The 23,376-nt window shown below is 45.8% G+C and overlaps 1 protein-coding gene across 20 annotated transcripts in view; it reads left to right on the top strand.

Moving 5' to 3' along the window:
• MAPT (microtubule associated protein tau) overlaps positions 1-23,376 on the top strand; it is a 109,528-nt gene that overhangs the window by 72,435 nt on the left and 13,717 nt on the right. For 6 of the 20 annotated variants that reach the window (XM_034755893.1, XM_034755881.1, XM_034755883.1 and 3 more), the window contains 8 exons: positions 1,476-1,541; positions 5,243-5,332; positions 8,898-8,953; positions 11,773-11,970; positions 13,960-14,089; positions 15,447-15,500; positions 16,615-16,880; positions 21,842-21,934. In XM_034755893.1, coding sequence (XP_034611784.1) covers positions 1,476-1,541; positions 5,243-5,332; positions 8,898-8,953; positions 11,773-11,970; positions 13,960-14,089; positions 15,447-15,500; positions 16,615-16,880; positions 21,842-21,934 — 953 coding nt within the window. The other 14 variants (XR_004643788.1, XM_034755876.1, XM_034755877.1 and 11 more) reach the window with 11 other exon arrangements.

The raw sequence follows: 23,376 nt of genomic DNA, 5'->3' as shown, positions 1-23,376 counted from the left end.
TGATGTCCAACCTAAACCTCCCTTGCTACAGTTTAAGCTCATTGCTTCTTGTCCTATCCTCAGAGGTTAAGGAGAACATTTTTTTTCTCCCTCCTCCTTGTAACAACCTTTTATGTACTTGAAAACGGTTACCATGTCTCCTCTGTCTTCTTCTCCAGGCTAAACAAGCCTAATTTTTTCAGTCTTCCTTCGTAGGTCATTTTTCTAGAACTTTAATCATTTTTGTTGCTCTTCTCTGGACTTTCTCCAGTTTGTCCACATCTTTCCTGAAATGCGGGGCCCAGAACTGGACACAATACTCCAGTTGAGGCCTAATCAGCGCAGAGTAGAGCGGAAAAATTACTTCTCGTGTCTTGCTCACAACATTCTTCCTAATACATCCCAGAATGATGTTTGCGTTTTTTTTGCAACAGTGTTACACTGTTGACTCATACTTAGCTTGTGATCTACTGTGACTCCCAGATCCCTTTCTGCAGTACTCTTTCCTAGGCCGTCATTTCCCATTTTGTGTATGTGCATCTGATTGTTCCTTCCTAGGTGGAGTACTTTGCATTTATACTTATTGAATTTCATCCTGTTTACCTCAGAGGATTTCTGATGCTGTACCCTGCCTCCCCCAAGGACCCCAAACCACCTCTCAGTTCCTTTCTATTGCCTGGGGTAGTGAGACGACACTTAGCAGTGTTTGCCCATTACCCCATAGCTCTCCGCTTTTAGCATTGGGTTAGTGTTAGAATTAGTCTGAGCTTCGTTATAGTTAGCCTGTGGGCAACAATAAAGAATTAGATATTTTTGTGGCTGATAACATCCACCCTTGGGACTGAAAAAGGGATATACATTCTCATGCTAACCTTGGCAAGGCCACTCCTTAATTGCCCACAAGAGTTTCCTGCACTTGTCTCTGAAGTATCTGGTACTGGTCTCTGTCATCCAAGATACTGGCTTAGATGAAGCAGTGCTCTGATGTAATAAGGCAGTCCCTCAACTGCAGTTAAAAGGTAACTGCCGTCAGGTACATTATAGTATTGTTTATAATGCATTCAGGCTGCAGGGCCACCCGGGGGGGGGCAAGTGGGGCAATTTGCCCCGGGCCCCATAGGGGCCCCCACGAGAGTTTTCAGGGGCCCCCACAAGGGTTTTCGGCGAGTCTTCGGTGGCAGGTCCTTCAGTGCCGCCGAACACACCCGGAGCGAGTGAAGGACCCGCTGCCGAAGACCCGGAGCTTCTTCTGCTCTGGGTCTTCGGCGGCAATTCGGCGGCGGGTCCTTCACTCGCTCCGGGACCCGCCGCCGAAGTGCCCTGAAGACCCGGAGCAGAAGGACCCCCGCCACCGAAGACCCCAGGCCCTGTGAATCCTCTGGGCGGCCCTGTCAGGCAGATGGACAGGATCAGTAAGGAAGCAAATTTGTTTTTCGTGGCAGCCATTTCAATTTAACTTTTGTAATTTTCCCCCCCTTTATTTAACTGTGAATCAGCTGAGGAAGCAGGTGTGGGAGCTACTCCTAACCTTGAGGATCAAGCTGCAGGAGATGGTGCTCAAGGTCAGTGGAATATTTGCTGCTGGGAAATAGAAAAATCCAATTGGGACCCAAATCAGAGATAGGAGTTGCCAGTGGTTTGGGATTTTTCTTCTGCAATGCTTCCCTTCTTTGCTAGACACCCAACTATCCAGTTCTCCCTGCCGCTGCCGGTCTCTAGCCAGGTATGGTCAAGATGCTTGAAGTATCCCCCCCACTTTTTCATTTTAGGGGGACACCACAACTTTTCCTCCATTGCCCTTCTTCTCTGGATGGTCACAGCCTGAGTCCTTGTCCTCTGTCTGGAATAGCGGACGGTTGAGTATCCTCCAAGCTATGGAAGGAGGAATCACCTTGCAAAATACACACAGAGAGGACAATATGGGTCAGCCAACGGGAGATGCTCATACTTGAATACGGACTCCTTCATCCCCAGTCACCTTTTGCAATATATCTCAATGTCACTCTCCTGTGGAACAAGAGGCGTGGGTTGATTTTGAACCCTGCAGTGCTGACCCCGAGGCAGTGGGTTATCTAACTTTATAATCCCACATCCAATTTTTTTACTTGAATTGTGACAAAAATAATGCCCACTAAGAGTCTGGTTTGCACATTATCCTCAAACCAGTCTCATTATGTACTTGGACGTATTGAGAGTAGTCTCTTCTGGCCTCTGTTACACAGAACATAACAAAGCTAGCCGCTGTGCAGTGTGTGGACGTACAGCATAACTGGGCATCTGCTTAACCGAGCTAAAAAATTATCCCTTTAATAGGAGGTGCTACTAGCTCACAGGAGTCAGGCTGAAAAGGGTGATTTTTGACTATGCTGACTTCAGACATAACTGAAAACTTCGGGGTGGGATTTTCAAAAGCGTCCAGTGGGAGCAGAGGGAGGCCAATGCTCGGAATGTTTTTGAAAATTCCACCCCAGTCTAATGAAACAGCAAGTGCAGAAAGCTAAATGTGCTGTAGATGGTTTTCATGCTCACGCTCTCCATCTTGTGCCATTTACATGATGCTTGGTTTCTCAAGCTGAGTAAATCCCATTTTGCAAGATCTTTTTCTTGGTGGCATATACATGACATGAATTTCTTCATCTGTTTGGTGTATATCCTTCCTGCTCCATGCCTGCTGCTACTCTCAAAAGTGCACACAACTTGCCTGGCTGAGAGAGATACTTTCAAACTTAGTGATGTTTAAAAAGTAAATATTTTTTCCTGTATCTTTTCAACTCAGGACAGAGTTCGCATCTTCAGCTTCCATGTAAATGAGTTTGGTTATTCTTATCCTACTCCCTAGCAGAAGTTTGCCCATAACTGTATCACAAGATCATCTTGCAAATCTTTGTGAATGGCAGTTCTTGTGTGCAAATGGACAAGGCTTAGAATAGCAGAGGGTTCTGTAGGTGTCGCTTGAGGTCATTAGCAGAAATGTGATGGAAGCGTTGCATGATATCTGGCCACTTCTCTGTTCTCACCAGATGTTTAAACCTTTTCCCCCCCTTGTACTGAGTACCAGGTTTCTGCGCAGTAAATTGTTACTTCTCTGAACGTGGGGAAAGGGGCACTTCCATTTTATGATACATTTTCCTCTGGGTCAGATATAATTGTGATGAGTGCTGCATGCCTGTGACCAGGTATAAATCATAATTAGTGACCTTGGTTTTGTTTTGCTGCGGACTTTGAAAAATGGCTTTTCAGCATGAAGAGGGAAGAGTAGTGAAGTGAGTCTCAAGTTTCTGTGGGAGGGGCAGCCTTTTAAATCTTCAGATTTTTAACTGTATCATTTGAAATGTTACAAACACCTTTGATCACGTGTTGCACTCTGTATTTAGAACAACAAGTGCATTTTGGAAATGTCGCTAATGAATGTAGTGGGCACGTCTCTACTTTTGTTGTCCTTACGGTATGTTCTGCTCGCCTGCAGCACAACTCTGAGGGCTGGTCTACACTGAGGGGGAAGAGTCGATGTAAGATACACAACTTCAGCTCTGGGAATAGCGGAGCTGAAGTCGACGTATCTTAGATTGACTTAGATTGACTTACTTCACGTCCTCACTGCGCGGGATCGATGGCCGCCGCTCCCCCGTCGACTCCGCTTCCGCCTCTCGCCCTGGTGGAGTTCCGGAGTCGACGGGGAGCGTGTTCGGGGATCGATTTATCGCCGATCTGGTGGGTAGTGTAGACATACCCCAAGAGGCGGTAGAAGTTCTCCCATCGACCGAGCGCTGTCTACCTGGGGAGTTAGGTAAATATAACTACGTCACTCAGGGATGTGAATTTTTCACACCCCTGGGCAACATCATTGTAGGTCTGTAGAGTAGATCTTACCTGGATGTTCATAAATGTTCCCTTCTGGCCTTAAAATCTTTGCATCTCTGACTGTAAGCTCTGTTTTTTAAAGGTTATACTGTCAGCTGCTCCAGAATGGGTGTGCAATGTTATGGTACTAATTTCTCTGCAGAGTGGGCGGAACATACGAAAACAGAGTTTGTTTGCAGTCGCAGCCAGGTGTTTCTGTTGTGTGATCCATCCTCTCCACCTACACCCTGTGCTTTGATGGCGTAGACAGGCTACTGAAATAAAAATTTCTGGAATACTTGTACTGCTCTGTCTAGTTTTTGGTAAAGATGTAGCAGAAGAAGAAATGGTCTAGAGAAGTGAAGATGGTTAGAATTCCGGGTGGCTGAGATGTGTCAGCTATAACTAGTCTTATTTAGTTTGGAGAGAAGAAGAGCTGGAGGGGATTTAAGTTTTGTATGTAACCTGAGGGCTTGTCTACACTGGCATTTTACAGCGCTGCAACTTTCTTGCTCAGGGGTGTGAAAAAACACCCCTGAGCGCAGCAAGTTTCAGCGCTGTAAAGCACCAGCGTAGATAATGCACCAGCGCTGGTAGCTACGCCCCCTGCTGCGACTACACAAGCCACGTTAAAGCGCTGTCGCGGTAGTGCTTTAACGTTGCCAGTGTAGACTAGCCCTTAGAGTGGGGAGACTATCTATCCATTTTCATTCTGGCCCGCACTGTGTTGTGGTTACACAACACAATTATTGGCAGATTTATTTAGAACAAATGAAAGCGACACTTCATTTGACACGTGGTCAACCTGTGGCATTCACTGCCTCAAGAGCTAATTAATTGTCCAGTGCTGTAACTAGATGGAGGCTGGATAGTTTTGTGGCCTGTAAAATTGAACGATGATCAAATGTTAGCCTTCATGGCATACTTTGGACCACCTCTGTGGACAGAGGCTGGGATAGAATCCATCCACCATGGTCACAGAGCATAGTTGATCACACACCGGCATATTACTGGGGGCGGAGGGACGCTCCTTCCTCTGAGACTTTCAGTATGGGAAACAGGATAACTGGATAGATCTGGTATGGCAAATCCTGTGTTTGTTTTGGTACTCTACCTCTTCCCAGCACTGGAACAGGTAAGCAGAGATGATGGATGATTCAATGTGTATCATCAAAGCAAAGTGGAGTAGCTCTATTTTAAGCCTATCTACAGGGACAAGATTCCTTTAAAACCAAGAGAACTGCAGAATTGAATTTTTCACCGCAAGTGGCAGTGTAGGACTTGATTGCTTTTATCCGTGTAGAATGGTTATAAAAAGTCTTTTAAGTCTCTCCTTTTGTGTTGCAAGAATGACTTTCCATTGAAATACCTGTGCTAATTCTTTGCCACACTTGACATCCTACCCTCCTTCTTCGCCCCCCAGAAGAGCTGAGCTCCCCAAGGCTATGGGAGAGTGTGGAACCTGGAATTCAGGAGCACGTGGCAAGTGAGATTCAGCCAGAAAAACAAGCAGGTGAGGTTCTTCCAGCGACTGTCCTCCCTTTTCGTGAAATGCAGACTGGAGAACAAGCAGCAGCAATTCCTGCCAGAGCTGAGGCCACCATACCAGTCCCCCCAGGCACATACGAAGACTTCAGAGCCTTTGAAGAAAGCCAGGAGGCTGTCTCCAGAACTGAGCTCTGGGACCGTGGTGGAAAAGAGGACGTTGGAGTGGGTAAAGCGTTGGCAGATGAAGCAGGTCATGATGTGTGCATGGAAGAATTTGCCACATCAGCAGTTTCCGAATTCTCTCAGGGTGCTCCAAGTGCTGGAATGTTCTATCATGAGAAACTGGCTGCTCCATTTGAAAAGTGGCACCCGGGTATTGATGATGTGGGGTATGAGCCAGTTGACAGCTCCCATATTCAAGACAGGCCGTATCCTTTATACAGCAGAGGTAAATTGAAAGAAGAGGCCGCTGGGCATGAAAAAGATGAAGACCGTGACATTGATGAAACTATTCCGCAGGATTCACCTTCCGCATTAGGACTGCAAGACTCTCCGCTGCTTGAAGCAGCCAAGGAAGCTGCGGAGGTGCATGGCTTTCCAGCAGAAGGCCGACCCAAAGATAATCTGGCAGAAATATCTAGAGAGACTCCTGTTACTGAAAGGGAAACTCATAAAGCAGGACAGATCCTAGATGAGAGACAGCAGTGGTTGTCAGGGAAAGGATATGATGATGTTACCAAGATGGAACCCTCTGAAAGGATGTACCAAGTGGAAGTTGAAGCTAATGTAATTAGGGAGGGAGAAATCTCAGGTTCTCCACTAGGTGCAACCAAGTTTCCTGATAGGTTAAATAAGGACGTGGCAGATAGAAGTGTTTCCTTGCAACAGGAGATGGGGGGAATGGTGCAGGCCATGGAAAAAGAAGAATCACCCAAAAAGAAACCTGCAACTCGCATGTCAGAGAAACAAGTCAGTCGGGTTCCTCATTTAAAAGGTGTGTGTGTGTGTCTCATTTTCCTGCCCCACGCTTCTATCTCCAATGACTTGCTCAGGGCAAGGCTGCTAAAACCAGTATGGCACCCCTTGAATCCTGCTGCCTGACAGTTGTCCACAGATGTTCGCTCTGAACAAATCCAACGTGCTGCTGCTTTTCACCCTTCGTTTACTCCTGGCCTTTGATGCAGTCGCATCACACTCGCGCTTTGGTTGCATGTTCTCTTGCATGGGCGCTGACACGCTGCCATGTGCTTTTCTCCCTTTTCATTTCAGTGTCCCGTGGATTTATCAAAGCTGCTAGGTAGACGCTTGGATTTCATCCATCACTCTAAATATTTATAAAAGAGAAGAGGCGTTTGATCAATTGAAACTTTTTCTGGGCATTTCTGACGTAGCGTTCCCACAGAGCAGGCTATAGTTTCATAGCTGTTGTTAATAAACCATGCAGGGTCTCCCACTCGTATTGCTCTAAAGGTGAGGGAGGAGGAGTACTGCGGGTGAGAATTTGTCCTCAGTTTCCAAGCCCAGTACTATGTGTGCCCCTGACAGTTCCAAAGAGATGGCTGAATCTTTGGTGTATTATAAGAGAGATCTATGTGAGGGGAAGCCTGTTAGATACCTAAGTATGTCAGCTGAGAAACCTTGAGCCATTTAACTGCTTATCCGATAGCACTGCGGTCAGGTAGCTTTAACTTTAGATGTTCAAGTTCATGCAACAGTATTAGCTTACCTGGCCTGAGTAGGTGGCTAAATTCAGCCTGTTTGGGCACAAATGCCTTTGCTAGTATGCCAGGCACATTTTCTCTAGCTATTCAAGAACTATTTCTCTTCTCACCGAGACCCGCAGTCCTAAGAAAACCTTGGGAGGTTGCCTGTCCAGTGGTGAAATGCAGGTTTTTCACTGAATTGTTTTAATAAGCAATCAAAATGGGATCTGTAAGAAAATCTGTTCACTAATTTACAAGCCTCCTTAGCGTCCATGTTTTAGTGGCCAGGTGTTAAAAACACAACGTGAGTTCTTTGGGGCCACGCCAGCCGTAGACATCCATAGAGTTCCGACACTTTTCCGCAGGAATTGTTTGCCGTTGACACACAGGTTTGCATGTCTGTACGGGTTCCGCACCACGTTTGATGCCTACACGCTGTCTTGGCACAGCTAGCCCGGTCAGCCTGAACATTCAGCCCATAGACTCTCCCTCATGTGAGGCAGGAAATGGAGGATGGAGGCTCCCGCCATACGGACTGTACTGTGGGGATCAGCAGCTGCTGTTAATCCTGTTAAACTTAATATGCAATCAGAAATCATTCACACCTCATGACATTAGCAGAGGTTGCCATCATTAATGCCAGTAGTTAATGGGTGGAAGCCCACAGCCTTCTTCTCTTTGAGATGAAGTTGACTGTGTTTTCAGACAGTTCGGGTTACAATATGCTTAAAGTTGCCGGCTTCTGATTGAGTAGCAGGAACAGAAAAGGGACTGGGTATTTCCCTTTTCAGCCAGAAATACCTGGAGTTCTTATCTCTAACATACAGCACAACCTTCATTGCACAAGGCACCTTTGCTGTTTTAGGAAAGGGAAGGGCATGAGGCAAGTTATGCAAGTGGATAGTGGGGGAGGTTCAAGGTGACTGCTAGAGCTATGTTTTATAAATGACCTTGTACATTTCGTTATCAGCCAGAATAAATTCCCAAAGTTTAGAGAAGATACAAGAGCTGTTTTTCCTTTCAAATTAAGAAGGAATTTAGCTGCTGGTGGGGGAAAAAAGTGGATTTAGTAGTTAGCACCCTAGAGTGTAGTACACATTTTACTCTTTCTATACTTCTGATCTCTTTATTTGCAATACTGCAGTGTCTGTTGTAGTTCGTAGGTTAATGGGGCCAGATAATAATGTAATGGCCCAAGAAACCCTGTGCGTTCATTATGAATCTCATTTAAGTGGCTTTCATTTGGCCGATAAAGCCTCAAGGGATATTACGGGTTCTGAAACGGAATCGTAAGGAGTAACATCTGCCAGTCTCATACAGAAAATAGTAGATTGGGAGAGATGAAGATTACAAACGGATTTGAATAAAATTGCTTTTTGAAGTAATACATTGAAAAGTGATTTTGGAAACACAAGAAGAAGCAGTTCTGTTACTTAAGGTCTTCAACACCTACCCTTGTAGGTTTGAGGCATTCGTGAGTTTTAGTCTTCAGATGTGATGCGTAAACCTTATCTGCATTTGTTTTGAAGAGCAAAGGGGCAGACTTAGGCCTGAGAATGGAGCTGTTCAGAAAGACACCATTAGAACAGTATGTCAATCTTCTTGTCAAGGATGGTCTGGGATAAAACTTGCCGCATGTATTTGATGCTCCTAACAGTTACTCTAACGCATCATCGCCTATATTAAGGCTAATCTGTAACACAGCAAGAACACACTTAAAAAGAGGAAGTAATTTGATAAGGACTGTTTTTTAATAGATTTAACTGAAATGAGAAGAAAAGAGAACATTAATGCATGTTACGATAATGCAGGCATTATAAGCTATTTGGTATTTATTTAGCATCCCCAAGAAGAGGAACATAACTGTCTTTATTTACATTTCATCAGCTCGTATTGACAGTAAAGACAAAGATGGAACTGATACTGAAGAGAAAAAGCCTAAGGTAGGATGACAAATACGAGATATGATGTAAGCCTTCTGTGTGTGTTCTTGACTCCATCTACACCCAGCTGCTTTTGACCTAAGTCATATATTTGTTAGGAAACCTTGCCATTAATTTCCAGTTTTCTTTTCTTTTAGTGTGTGTTTGTGTTTTTCCCTCCTGCCTTTGGAAGGTGCAGCCATTTTAAATCATGAACCTTGGAAGAATCAACTCATAACAAAATTGTGACTTTTAAAATTAAACTGCTGGGTTTTTTAGTAATTCAAAGAAAACCCCATGGTACATGGCAGGAGTCCAAAGTGTTTAACTTTCCAAAAACTATTACTCTAAATAAGTGGGTCCCAGTCCTGGAATCAGATCCATGCAGCTGTGAGGGTAAGCCTTTGTGAAATCACAGTTGCAGATTTGGGGCTTTGGTTGGCGAGCCAGCAGTTCTGAACTTACATAACTGCCCATTTTGGGAACAAAGAAAGAGCAAGGCTGGGAATTTGGTCTTAGCAACAGTTAAAAAAAAATGTCCATACCCAACAGTGTGTTGTGTTCTGAATTATACACACAATTTAATACTGGGAAATTCCATAAGACTGGAAGAGTGCTAATCTTATGCCAGTATTCAGAAAGTGCAAAATAGATGACATGGGTGTAGGAGGTCAGTTTGCCTGACACCGGTCCCAGACAAAATAATGGAGAAGCTGATCCGGGATTAAATTAATTAAGAATTAAAGGATAGGAATATAGCTAATGCCATTCCATGTGGTTTTATGGAAAATAGGTCTTGTCAAACAAACCTGATTTCATTCTTTGAGGAGATAACAAATGCGGCTAATAAAGGTAATTGCATAGATGTAATATACTTAGACATTTGTAAGGCATTTGACTTAATACCAAATGACATTCTGATTAAACAGTTAGCACTATAGAATATCAATAAAGCACAGATAAATGGATTACTGGCTAACTGGCAGATCTCAAAAAGTAGTTGTCAGTGGGGAATCGTCATCGAATGGGGCTGTTCTTTTCCCAGGGATTGGTAGTAGGCCTGATGCCATTCAGCATGTCCATCTAATGATCTGGAAGTAAATATAACATCGGTGCTGAAGGAAATCGGTAGGGGAGAGGTTGGCAGAATGGTAAATCATGATGACAGGGCAGTCAGACAGGGTGATCTGATAGCTTGGGAAGCTGGGCCTATTTAAACAAAAAGTGTTTTAATACAGCTAAGTACAAAGTTCTACATCTAGGAGCAAGGAATGCAGACCATGTCTACAGAATTGAGGACTGTATCCTGGAAACCCTGACTTAGGGCTTGTCTACACCACGCAGCTTTTAGCTAAAAGTCAGCGTGTGTAAAGGCTCTTTGTCGACACTTTTGCCGACTAAATACGTCCAGCCCCGCAAGCAGCGTTAGCTTTGTCGGCAGGAGAGCGCTCCTGCCGACAGAGCCGCGTTCACACTGCCACTTGCGTCGGCAAAACTTTTGTCTTTTGCGGAGGGGCTTTTTTTAAGGACCCGTGAAAGACAAAAGTTTTGCCGACAACTTCGCAGTGTAGACACCCTTTGAAAAGGATTTTAGACGTCATAGTGACAAGCAACTCAACATGAGCGCTCAGTGGGAGGCAGTAGCCAAAAAAAGCGAACGCGATCCTTGGATGGCAAAATGGGGGAGAAAGGAGGAGGAGCAGGGAGGTGATTTTGCCAGTTATACTGTACCGTAGACCCATGTCCCTTTGGGATTTGCCATGATGATGCAGATGATGATACTAGAATATTACTCTGCTCTGGTGTCCACATTTTAAAAAAGAGATGTTGGAAAATTGGAGAGGATGCAGAACAGAGAGAGACAAATTATTTGATGCCTGGTGGGGAAATGCCTTACCGGGAGAGACTTAAAGAGCTTGATCTGATACCTTATTTTAGCTGATCACAAAGGAGATTGAGAGATGGTTTGGTTACAGTGTGTAAGTTCATAGAATCATAGGGTTGGAAGGGACCTCAGGAGGTCATCTAGTCCAACCCCCTGCTCAAAGCAGGACCAATCCCTAACTAAATCCCTAAATGGCCTCCTCAAAGATTGAACTCACAAGCTTGGGTTTAGCAGGCCAATGCTCAAACCACTGAGCTATCCCTCCTCCCAATCCCCAAATTCCATCATGAGGAGAAAATACGGGCTTACTTAAGGGCTCTTTAGTCTAGCAAAGAAAGGCACAACAAGAACGAATGGCTGGAAGTTGAACCCAGGCAAACTAAATTGGAAATAAGCAATACATTTTTAACAGTGGGGGTGATTAAGCACTGGAGCAAACTCCCAAGGGTAGGGTCGTGTCTTCAGATCAAGGGACAGGGAACAGTCTGCTGCCTGCTCCAAACTCTTCTGTGTTCTCTGAATCTTAAGAACTAGGGAGCCAGGTTCTCAAAGGAGCCTGGCACTTTTTGTTCTCAGTGGGGACCCGCTGGGTGCTGAGTGTGTTAGAAAATCTGGCCCTGTGGTGGGCACTGGGCGCTCTTGGAAATTCTGGTCCTAGATTTACTAGCTTCTGCCAAGTCTGCTTCTTTCTTTCAAATGTTGGTTTGATGAAGTATCAAGAAATGTCACTGGGTGACTAATAATCTTAAAGTGAGACTTCAGTCTGACATCAATAGTGTGATGGAGAACTCCTGATCGCAGGTGCACCTCTGTCACTTCTGCCTTGGTGTGCTGCACCTCTAACTCCTAGCCATTCATATTTGATTTTAACCATCATCCCTTTTCAGTTTGCTTTTTCTCATGCTGATTTTTTTTTAATTTTATTTGTATTTGTATTTTGTTTACTTGTTTGAAGACATCCACACCTTCCTCTGCCAACCCCCTGAAAGATAGATCCTCCATTACCCCCCAGCGGCCCTCCTCTGTTAGTACAACCCCTTTGAAAAACCCCTCCAGTCCTGCTGAGTCCTCAGTACCAGCTTCCACTCCTAAACGAGTCTCTTCTATCACATCCCGACCTGCCAGTACAGGAACGAAAGAAACAAAGCCAAAGGTAAGGAAATGGGTGAAAAAGAAACCAAAGCTACCTTTAAAAAACGATTAGTTGCCCATTCCTGACTGACTGATTCCTGCCAACGCAGAGTGAGATCAGCCTGTGTCTCCACACTGAAGTATGTTCTGAGAGTGTGTGTAATGTCTCCTGTTTACTCCATGTTACGTAACGGAGGAGGTAAATCGGACTGAAAGTTCTCCCAACCGAGACTGTGAATCGCTTCAGTCAGGAATGGCCAGACAACCATTCTAGCTTGTTTATGGGGTGGCTGGAGCACCTGGTGTTTACAGTGTTTGTTTAAAAAAACCCCACAGCTAAGTAGCAGTGTTACCATGAAATCCTTTACTGTCCTTGGTTAGGGAGTGGCGTTTGGAGTAGTTCTTGTGGAGATTTTATAATTCAGTGTTGTACAGAGCAGTCACATCTCTCTGATCTGCTGGGAGGGTCCCTTAGTTTGATTCATTTTAATGCTGTTTTTTAAAACCTCTCCCCCATGTGCAGAAGGGTTTTGTCTTGTATTTCAATGAGGCATTGACTTCTTTCACATTGCAACAACATTGTGTTGGTATTTGTGGGTGCATGGACATAGTCTTGTATATATCTCATATATTGGAGTCAGGCCTTCCATGCTACAAAATTATGCACAAAACACAATCCTCTAACAGGGCTGTGTATCATTAGAATCATAGACTATCAGGGTTGGAAGGGACCTCAGGAGATCATCTAGTCCAACCCCTGCTCAAAGCAGGACCAATCCCAGACAGATTTTTACCCAGTTCCCAAAATGGCCCCCTCAAGGATTGAACTCACAACCCTGGGTTTAGCAGGATAATGCTCAAACCACTGAGCTATCCCTCCCCCCCCTATTTTAAATAAATAAATAAATAAAAGAGACTTTTAGAGTTTCCATTTCTATAACTTGTTAGAACCTGAAGGAAAGGGGGAGAATAGAAATTGTATATCTTGAATAATAGGATGAGCTTCAGTGCTAAAGAATTTGAAGCTGACCAGTTCTGATCTCTGGCATGCATTGCTTCAGGGCTGGTGTACATTTTTTAAAAATGAAAATGTCACAGTCACAGTTAGAAATAATGCTTAGCACTCTCTCCCGGATAGAGAAACAAACAAACAGTGACAACATTGAAATTTGACCTCTGACCAAAAGCACCTTCGCTTTCTTTTTCACACTTTTAATGGAAGTTTTTGTGCCCAGTCCTGCGTCAGACAGGGAGTAAATGGTTTTGAATTCGATTTAGGAAGCTGCCCTACAGGATTAAAGGGGTTGTTAAACAATAAACTGCAGAGGAAATGGGGAAGAAGGATATTTTATTCTGCTTTTGACTTTTTAAGCACCAGTCACCAGCCTGAACAACCCTTTATGTCTGAATTAACTCAGCAGGGTTAACGTTTCATAAACTTTTTAGCACCCTAAAAGGGCTGTTGAATGAACATAAACCACAATTGATCAGAAATGAGGAAAGGAAGCTTTTGTTATTTGGGGAGGCAAGAGTTTTAGGAACAGGTGAAGGACATGGACTTGCTTTTCGGCCAGCCCGGCTAATTGGAACGGGTAGCAAAGCATTTCATGGCACTGCGTCACTGAAGTGAACAACTTGCATGGGAAAGTGGCATGCAGCCATGTGCTTCCCTGTCAGTGTAGGTGCTACCTCAGGGCTTCCAGTCACTGGGGCTGGTGCAGCCGGCACATCATCATGGGGCAGCATGCAAAGGGGCGGTGACTCATATACAACTAAAATGGCTGTACACGTGGAGGTCTCACTGGAAGTTGCTCATCCTACCCTCCATACCTCGTGGCAGAGTCCTAGGATGATGGTGGCAGGAGCTGAGGAGCGTTTTGCAAGCTCTCTGCTATCTGAGTGAAGAGAGTAAAAATCTTGAGAATGTCCCTTCACTGGGCGGTTGGTTGTTTTTTTTTGTCGTGGGACTGCAAACCACATGGTAAATGTTTGTTCCCGATTCCGCCTCCAGGGTCCGGAGATGAAAAGCGGAATGAAGATGGCCGCTCCCAGGTCTGCCACACAGACTCAAAAAAGCCCAGCCAACGCTACCCGGATCCCGGCAAAAACGCCCACGGCCCCCAAGACGCCTCCCAATGCCGGTAGGATGGAGTGTGTGCTGCATTCAGCAAAATCCCCAATGGGCATTCAGCGCGTTTGAGGCAGGAATCTCCTCTTTCCAGAAAGCACTGGGATTGCCCCTCCCTAAAATCACCGACTGGGTCAGACTTCGTGTGCACATCTATTTTTGAGCATACTGTGTCACCAAGCAGCCTGTCTGCACTCAGCCCCCTTTCCCCTGCTGCAGGAGCAAAATGCTCCTTCCCGAGCTACTCTGCAGTGTCAGGAGTCCAGTCCCGTGGGGAGACGGGAGGTGCGGAAAGATGAGCGTTAGATGGACCGTGCTTTTTCTTCATGGGTATGAGGGTGTGAATAGTGCAGCCCTGACGGAGCCTAAAAGTAATAGGTGATTTCCCTTGTCTGGGAAAAATGATCCATCTGAATCTACTCTCTTGGGTGCTGCAGTGTCCAGCCAAGACTCCATAAGAGCTGGAGAAAGAAGGTGGGAAATCCGGCCTGTCAATCTGGCAGAGGGTTGAGAGTGAATTTTCTGTAGGGATGTTCCCTGTGGTGAAACCCCCCAGTATCTGGAAAGCTGCTGGTGTGAGAGAACCTACGTTGCCTCTAGTGTACTGGGAGATTGAACAGGAGCAAAGTGGGGACGGCTAAATCTTGTATTTCATCTCGCTCTCGAACAGTGTGGTATTCTGCCTATAGACGTCCCGTTCAGTGAGACGGGGATCCTTTTATATGGGTACAGCTAGGTGGGGTGGGTCTTCCTGTACTTTGTACTATAGAACAGCCCCTAGGGTTCATTCACTAGGGTTCGATAGATTAAGGAGTGTGGATGTGGTAGCGCTGATTTGTGTAACATCCATCACAGTTTTGTGTGTATTGAGCTATGAATAGTTTTTGTGTAATAAGCCTGGTTGGTTACTGGTCTGTCTGCTTCCTTCATATAATCGGCTTGGTTTAGGATGACAACTGCGCCTCCTTTATCCTCTGCTTAGATCCCTCTGGGAGTATAATTCATTGGATGCGCTCTGCTCTGATTTGGAAGACTTAAGCTGCTCCATTTTTTACTCCAGTTAGTTTTTCTTTATTATTGATAGATCTTTCAAAAGGCCAGTCATTCATTCCTCGAAAGGGGCTATATTTGGGGATAGAGGAAACTTTGTAAGTCATTTTTATTTAGGATACATTCTCCTATGTGATGGGGGGACTAAGCCAGTGTTCTCGATGATTTCTGGGGATGCTTTCTGCTCCGGAGGTCACAAATTACCTTTAAAATGGTGTGTCCTGGTGAATATTTCTTCTGTTTATCCAGACACTGCTAAAACCTTTTGTTAACGTTTGTACGTAATTGATTTTACGTAAGTTTCTTTAACTTTCTTTCAGCTGGCAGGAAGGAGCAGAGAAAGCCGCCTACCACAGCAGCAAAATCTGAGAAAGGTAAAATGTAAGGCTTCCCCCCCCCCCTTCGATCTTGGCTGCCCGAGCTGTTTTAAAAATATTTTGCAATGTCAGTGTTTTCCTTTTTCATATTTTTAAATTACAAAAATTGCATCTGAATATTTTTGTTTGTAGCTTCTCAGGCACTGAGCGGTTAATTTCACAGCCCTGTGTAAAGCTAGTTTTTCATGATCTAGGTTCAGAAAACCAGCTTCATTTTGTGTGTTGGGACCGTGCTCTCATTCACTGTTAAATTGAAATGGCAGAAATGCAGGTACCCAGCACTGGAGCAAGTCAACAAAAAGTTTTATGCTCCCCCAGCTCCCACACTGGTCCTGAGTGGGTGAGATTGAGAAAGAGAGTCTGTGTCCTGGTTAGTTCAAGAGGCAAATTAGGTGTGAGGTTACCTGGGTTTCATTCCATATAGATATTGGTAAGAACCATGGTGGATATTGCCCGAGAACGCTGGTTGGGTTTTGAGTGTGGGTCAGCTCGGACGTAAAGCTCCAAACAACCATTCTATAATTCCTGCCTCTGTCGTTCATGCTGGGTGGCCGTGGGCAGGGTGGCCATGGGCAAGCTGCCCCCCTGCTCTGTGCCTCAGTTTCCCCATTTTACATCTGTAAAATGGGCACAGTGATGTTGACCTCCTTTGTAAAATGCTTTGAGATCTGCTGATGGAAAGGTGTACAGAAGAGGTAGGTATTATTATTAACTAAATGCTTGTAAAGTGTCTCGAAATCCTTAGATAAAAGTGCAGTTTTATGTAACTTCCTTCCCAATCCCTCTGATCCCCCGCACTGTGCCTGTCCCTTGCTTCAGGATTCTCCTCTGCAGAATCGTTACTCCGTCGCCTCGATTCACTGGTGTTTGTTTCTAGCTAGCCCCTCCCCTTGTAAATCAAGATCCTCCCCACACTGTGACCTCATAGGGGGATGGTCAGTACTAGTCATCCCCTAGCTGGTAAGTAACAATCAGAGCAACTTGTGAATGTTGACTCCGTGGGCGTGCGCGTGTCGAATAGCAGGTTGATCCATTCAATAAACGTTGGCAGCACTTTGCAAAGCAACCCGTGCCTCCACCCTGCTGTTACATGCGTGTCTGCGAATTTCAGGTGAGCCCGCGAAGTCTGGAGACAGAAGTGGTTACAGCAGCCCTGGCTCACCTGGGACCCCCGGTAGCCGTTCCCGCACGCCCTCCCTGCCAACTCCCCCGAACAGGGAGCCCAAGAAGGTGGCAGTGGTTCGCACTCCACCGAAATCCCCTGCTTCTGCCAAGAGCCGCTTGCAGACGTCTACTGCCCCCATGCCTGATCTGAAAAACGTCAGGTCCAAGATTGGTTCCACTGAAAACCTGAAGCACCAGCCAGGAGGTGGAAAGGTAAACCCTAAATCTGTTTTCCATGTGGATGTCGGGCGGATATTGCATGGAGTTTTGGCTGACAGTGGAGGGCTCTCTCTTGATTTATAATAGAAGAGCCGCTTGCGGCCTCTCACGTTGAAGCAGCAGCAGTGGAGGACAGTCGCTTGCCTAAATTCCAGCCAGGATCTAGCTTAGAATCTCATCAGGGGAATTGGGTGGTTATGCTGAAATTGCTGGCCTGGCTTAGTGAGCCAAGGGAGGGGGCGTGGGCTGCGGAGCCTGGACTCCAGTCCAAGCCGCAGCCTCAAAGCGCTGTCTGCACAGACAGCTTAGAGCACTAGCGCGAGCCCTGCTAGCCGGGTTGGGAGGCTCGCTGCTGCGGGCTGGGTAGCTGTACCCTTAGGCACTTTTCTCACTCAATATATTGATCAAGCAATTTGTCTCTGGAGCACCCAGGTTACCGTCTGATCTGGGAAGGGAAGGCTCACAAGCTCGGAATCAAGTCTTATGTGACTTTCTCTCCAGTCATGTGCATGAAAATAGTTTCCTGCTATCTTGTCTCATTCTGAAGGTTCTGCTGCCCTTTCCTTTAGGGACCAGGGGAAGCGAAGATGCTATCGAATAATGGGTAATACCTGTTTTTAATGCTTGTGGACGCTTTCTGGTGCGTTCACTTTTATGGGGTTTTGCAGTTGCCAGGGACACATGGACTATGGGAGCATTACATCAGCTAGAGGTTCCCTTGAGGTCTCTCCAGACTGTATTCTCAGTATCCCCTTCCACCATCGTGCCAACCTCCCGCATGACATAAACTACTTCATAAGCCTCCAACCCCAGGGCCAAATTCCACCTTCAACCGTTGCACCTCGCTTCCACCACAGAATCATAGAATATTAGGTTGGAAGAGACCTCAGGAGGTATCTAGTCCAACTCCCTGCTCAAAGCAGGACCAATCCCCAGCTAAATCATCCCAGCCAGGGCTTTGTTAAGTCGGGCCTTAAAAAACTCTAAGGATGGAGATTCTACCACCTCCCTAGGGAACCCATTCCAGTGCTTCACCACCCTCTTAGTGAAATAGTTTCCTAGTATCCAAACTAGACCTCCCCCACTGCAACTTGAGACCATTGCTTCTTGTTCTGTCATCTGCCACCACCAAGAATAGCCGAGCTCCATCCTCTTTGGAACCCCCCTTCAGGTTGTTGAAGGCTGCTATCAAATCCCCCCTCACTCTTCTGTTCCGCAGACTAAATAACTCCAGTTCCCTCAACCTCTCCTCGTAAGTCATGTGCCCCAGCCTCCTAATCATTTTCGTTGCCCTTTGCTGGACTCTCCAATTTGTCCATATCCCTTCTGTAGTGGGGGGCCAAAACTGGGCGCAATACTCCAGGTGTGGCCTCACCAGTGCCGAATAGAGGGGAATAATCACTTCCCTCAATCTGCTAGCAATGCTCCTACTAACACAGCCCAATATGCCGTTGGCCTTCTTGGCAACGAGGGCTCAGGGGGAGCTGGGTGTGCATCAGAGGGCAGAGTTCAGACTTGTGTCTGGAGCGGTAAAACAGCTGAGGATGGAACAGTGAAGGGGAGCAGTGGGGGGGAGCGCTAGCGTAAATGTCCGAGCGAAGTAGTTGATGGAAATACAAGTAATTAAAACAAAGATGATGATCCTTCCCAGCTGCGTGGTTCCTTTTATGGACCTCGCTGTATCCAGTTTATAAGGAGAACCCCACAAAGATGGGTGCTGTGTAGGTGTGCAGGGGGAAGGGATGTATTAAGTCTGGGCTGGCAGGCAAACTAAAAATGGTTCTTTTAAGTAACCTGTTGAAAACAGAAAACAATCGTTGACCCTCAGATGGAATTGTCTTTAGGAACTAGTTAGCAAAGGAGTTTGTCGTCTTCTGAGGGGTCTTGTTTTCACTCGAATTCCAGGCCACCTCCCTCCCGTGTACTTAGATTTCTTCCCATTGCTCTCAGCCTGTTGGATTGGGGTACTGATCCGTCCTAGGCAGATGATTGAGGGACTAGACACTACTGTACATCTCATCAACATAAGGCAGTCAAGAATCATAGATTATCAGGGTTGGACGGGACCTCAGGAGGTCATCTAGTCCAACCCCCTGCTCAAATCAGGACCAATCCCCAGACAGATTTTTGCCCCAGATCCCTAAATGGCCCCCTCAAGGATTGAACTCACAACCCTGGGTTTAGCAGGCCAATGCTTAAGCCACTGAGCTATCCCTTCTCCCCACTTCCGAGGGGTGAATGCACACTGGAGGGCACTGCTGGCCAAAACCAGACTTGCTCCGTGTCTAACAGACAGTAGATCCAATTGCAAGAGTTTGCATTTCTCTGAAGGATGGAGTACCATGTACCTCGTGTACTGTCCTCAGCGGTTGGGGGCCATTTTGTGTGACCATATAGGAGATTTGCTGAGTGACTGGGTAAATGTGTGACATCAGCATTTAGATATGAGATTGGTATGTCACCTGAGTGGCTTTTTGCAATATTTTAGGTAGTATTTTTTTAAAAGGAGCATTCTTTGCTGTAGCTGGCAATTATCAATTAAATGGTCACGTTCTGCTTTTTTATTACAATGTATTAAGTGGCTTTTGGAGTCAGTGCTGGTTTGTCATGCCATCTAAAATTGCAGCCCTCCTTGACGATACCATTGATACCAACCATTCAGAGCAGAGCTGATGCGCCACACTAGAGCAGTTTCCCCGTTCTTCCAACCGTACAAACCTTTCCCGCTGGCTTCTGGCATGAACAGCCGCATTCCAACTGTCTGCATTAGGACACGCAATAAACTGGAACTGGCGGACTTCAAAATTGCAATAATCCAGTGGTTTCAAAAGTGAAAAGTCAATTTATAGTAAATGGATTAAACTCTATGCTTGTTTTAATAAGCCATTTCCTCTTTGAAGTCCGTTATCTAACCCTCCACCATTATCCTAACGAATGAACTTCTGTTTCCTTTTTTACAATAAGAATAAGAACAGCTGAACTTCAAGATGGTTTCCGCTATGTGTGGGGGAAATGGGTGTGTTCCTTTTGGGGTCTTACTGCTATTAAGTATACTTGGCTTTTATGATACCCTTAGTAGGATAAATGCAGCTACAGTGTCAGGAACAAATCGAAGAAGTTTGAGCTTTTGAAAGGCAGCATAATCTAGTGGATGGAGCCCAGGGCTGGGAGTCAGAAGTGGATAAGGTGTTTATTGACTGCTAAATGTTCCAGGTATTTCCCTTCAGCCCTTGATTTCAATGGAATGTTAATGGATAACAGCCCAGTGCACTTGGAGGAAAGGCAGACAGCAGAAGGTTAAGGAAGAACAAATGTCAAGGGAGAGACAGCAACATCGAATTGAATTGGTTGTGTCAGACATGTTCCGTGTTCGTTGGACTGTCTGTGCAAGTGCACTGCTGCAGCGTCACTTAATGACATGCTGTTGTTTTAAAACCCATCCAAACTGATCTGTTTCCAGATTTGCAGAATGACTAAGCATGCGAAGGCTAAAAAAAGATTCCCATGGGAGACTTCATCAGCCCCCAGTTTCTACATCCCCATCATCAGCCTTTTAAAAATGAAATGTAGAAAGGAGCTCTGGTAACAGCAATAACCGGCTACAGCAGGCCAGAAGCTTTGCTGAAGTGTGCATCTGCCGCGTGACCAAGGAACAGAGAACGCAGTCCACCTGCGTTTGTGTGGCTTTGTAACTCTCGCCCAGGCAGTGGAGTTAGTGAAGTGGGGATTTCTTCTGCTCTTAGCACGGTTATGTTGCTAAACAATAACTTTCTCATAAAGTAAACTTAGGGCTTGTCTGCACGCAAAGTCGTACTGGCATACTGAAAGCAGAACTCCTCCTCTAGTGTGGATGCAGTTATGCCGGTATAAAGGTGCTTACAGATTCATAGATTTCAAAGCCAGAAAATACCATTGGATCATCTAGTTTGACCTTCTTATGGGGAGGGGAATAAACTGTGGTGGCATAAGGTGCCTTTATCCCAGTATAACTGTGTCCACCCCGGGGGCTGGACCGGTATAACCATAGCTGTAAAAACTCACATCCCAAATTAAAATGGTTATACTGCCACTAAATCTGTCTGTAGGTAGGTCTCAGTTAGTGACAGGCCAGGCACTCTGAGCATAACAGTATGTAAGTCACCGGGAGATTTCTAGTTTGTGTACTTGTGTATTTAGAAACAGTGTATAACTGTAGATATGAAATACAGAAGCAAAGAGGCAAATCCTTTAGTGGAGCTGTGCTGCCCATTTTATCTAGAATTTAAGACCTTATAAAGTGCAAAGACTTTGGTCTCCATTCCTTTATAGCTCTTTCTGGCTCAGATGTTTGCATCCCTCTGAACCCGTGTGTGGGGTTTGACCGTATTTCCATATTTCTGGTTTGTGCTCTTCTCAGCTGGCTGTCTCTGCCCCTTCTGTTCTCAGTCACTCGGCTCTGAGTGAAAGCGAGTCCGCCATGCCGCAGCTTCTCCAGTCTGGCGGTGTTTGGATCAGGGCGGCTGGGGGGTGGCTTCAGGCTCATCTCTCCTCTAACCCCACCAGATTAGAGCTGGGGAATGTATGCAGAGCCAGCCGAGTTTTCATTTTCCTCACTTGGAATTCCAGAGCACTTGCCGACCCACTTACTGCTTGGCATGATTCCCTCTGAATGTGCTGAAGGAAACTTGGACAGCTGGTTTTTTTTGCATGTTTTTCTAGCTTGTAAACTGGGGCTACCTATGCTGGAGACAAGCAATTTTTATCTGAGCTCTAACCAGGCGCTGCTCACCTCTGCTGGCCTCTGTAGAACCAGTAACTTGAGTAGACAAAGCAGCATCGAACCAGCCCATTGGCACTGCTCTCTGTACCGGGTGTTGCTGTGCGTTGTTTAACCCAAACCACGTTTGGGTGGTTTAACACAGAGTTGATCTTGGAATGGTGGTGGTGTTACTCATGCTCTTTTCTGGCTGTCGAAGGTGCAGATAATGAATAAGAAGCTGGATCTTAGCAACGTTCAATCCAGGTGTGGCTCAAAGGATAATATCAAACACAGCCCAGGAGGAGGCAGTGTGAGTACTTTCACACGTTCGTGCACTATAACAAACCTTCTTAATAGTGGCGTGATTGTGTACACTAAACCTCCAATGCTATCTTCGGCGTTCGGATAGCTATTGGTGATGCGCAATAAATTAACCCATTAACATGGAAGACGTGGTTAGATTAAACTCTATCCAGTCCTGTACATGCATCGTGTGAACTGATTTAATTGAAAATCCTTCAAGAAGAAACAGTGTTCCATAGGAAAATATCCTGTTAAGCCAGAGGTTTCTAGCTACCTTCCATTGTCCGCAGAATGGAATGACTGTACCAGACAGAAGATTAGGTGGATACTAACGCTGTCCATGTGCCAGTTGTTGCTATGGACGGTAGCTTAGGAAGCGCGGGCAAACTGAGGTCCCCAAGTTCTGTAAAGTGCCATCTACAGTTGCAGCACCCTATAAAACACGTGAAAGACCCAGTCACTGCCCGAGAGCTACGTTCAATCTCAGGCAGGGGATGATACATGGGGGCCAGGGTCCTTTTAAAGATCATGCATCTCCTTGTTAATGACAGCGTCTCCGGCATGCTTTAGGCAGTGGCCTGAGAGGACTGATCAGAGTATTGCTGGACTCGCTGATATTCTCCAATTTAAGCTGTTAGCTTAAATGGGGGGGGGCACCCTTATAGTGACACTAGCAGCTTGGTAGGGGCCCACTCAGATTGCACACAGTTTGTAAATACACGCCCAGCCCAAACCTTTTACCTGTACTCGTATGGTCCAGGAAAGAGGAACAAAAACTGCGCATTGAGTGAGTTCACTCGCCGTTAAATCTGTAGGTGATCAGCTGTGTCCTCACACTGCAGTTGGAGGCAGGCTGCCGATGTGATAATGCTTTGGGCACTATTGTCTATAAATTTAAATCTGGTTTCTTTCTTCCCGTTTGAACACACCTGGCCAGATTGAGCTCCCAGTTACACTGCTGAAAATCTGGAGTAACTTAATGGACTTACACCATGTCTCTGAGGGCGCAGTGTGGCTCCAGGGGAATAAGGCCAGGAGAGAATGTGACAGGGCCAAGGGAAAGACTGTCTCAGAAATAGTCAACAGCAGCCCCGTCTCAGAGATGGGTGTCCACAGTGCTGTTTCTGACCAGCATATGGGAGCTGTCTTATGCTTAGTGATCTACCAAATTCATGGTCCATTTAGGTCAATTTCACAGTCCTGGGATTTAAAAAACATCATAAATTCCATGAATTTGGGTATTTAAGTCTGAAATGTCACGGTGTTGTAACTGTAGGGGTCCTGACCCAAAAGGGAGTTGTGGGGAGGTCACAAGGTTATTGTATGTGTGGGGGGGCTACCCTTACTGTTCTGTTGCTGTTGGCGGCGGCGCTGCCTTCAGAGCTTGGCAGCTGGAGAGCGGCGGCTGCTGGCCGGGAGCCCACCTCTGAGGTCAGAGCCGTGGCCAGC

This window comes from Trachemys scripta, chromosome 23 (assembly GCF_013100865.1).
Source record: "Trachemys scripta elegans isolate TJP31775 chromosome 23, CAS_Tse_1.0, whole genome shotgun sequence".
NCBI lineage: Eukaryota > Metazoa > Chordata > Testudines > Emydidae > Trachemys > Trachemys scripta.
The sequence above is the reverse complement of the archived record's forward strand: the minus strand, read 5'-3'. Positions and strand labels throughout refer to the sequence as shown.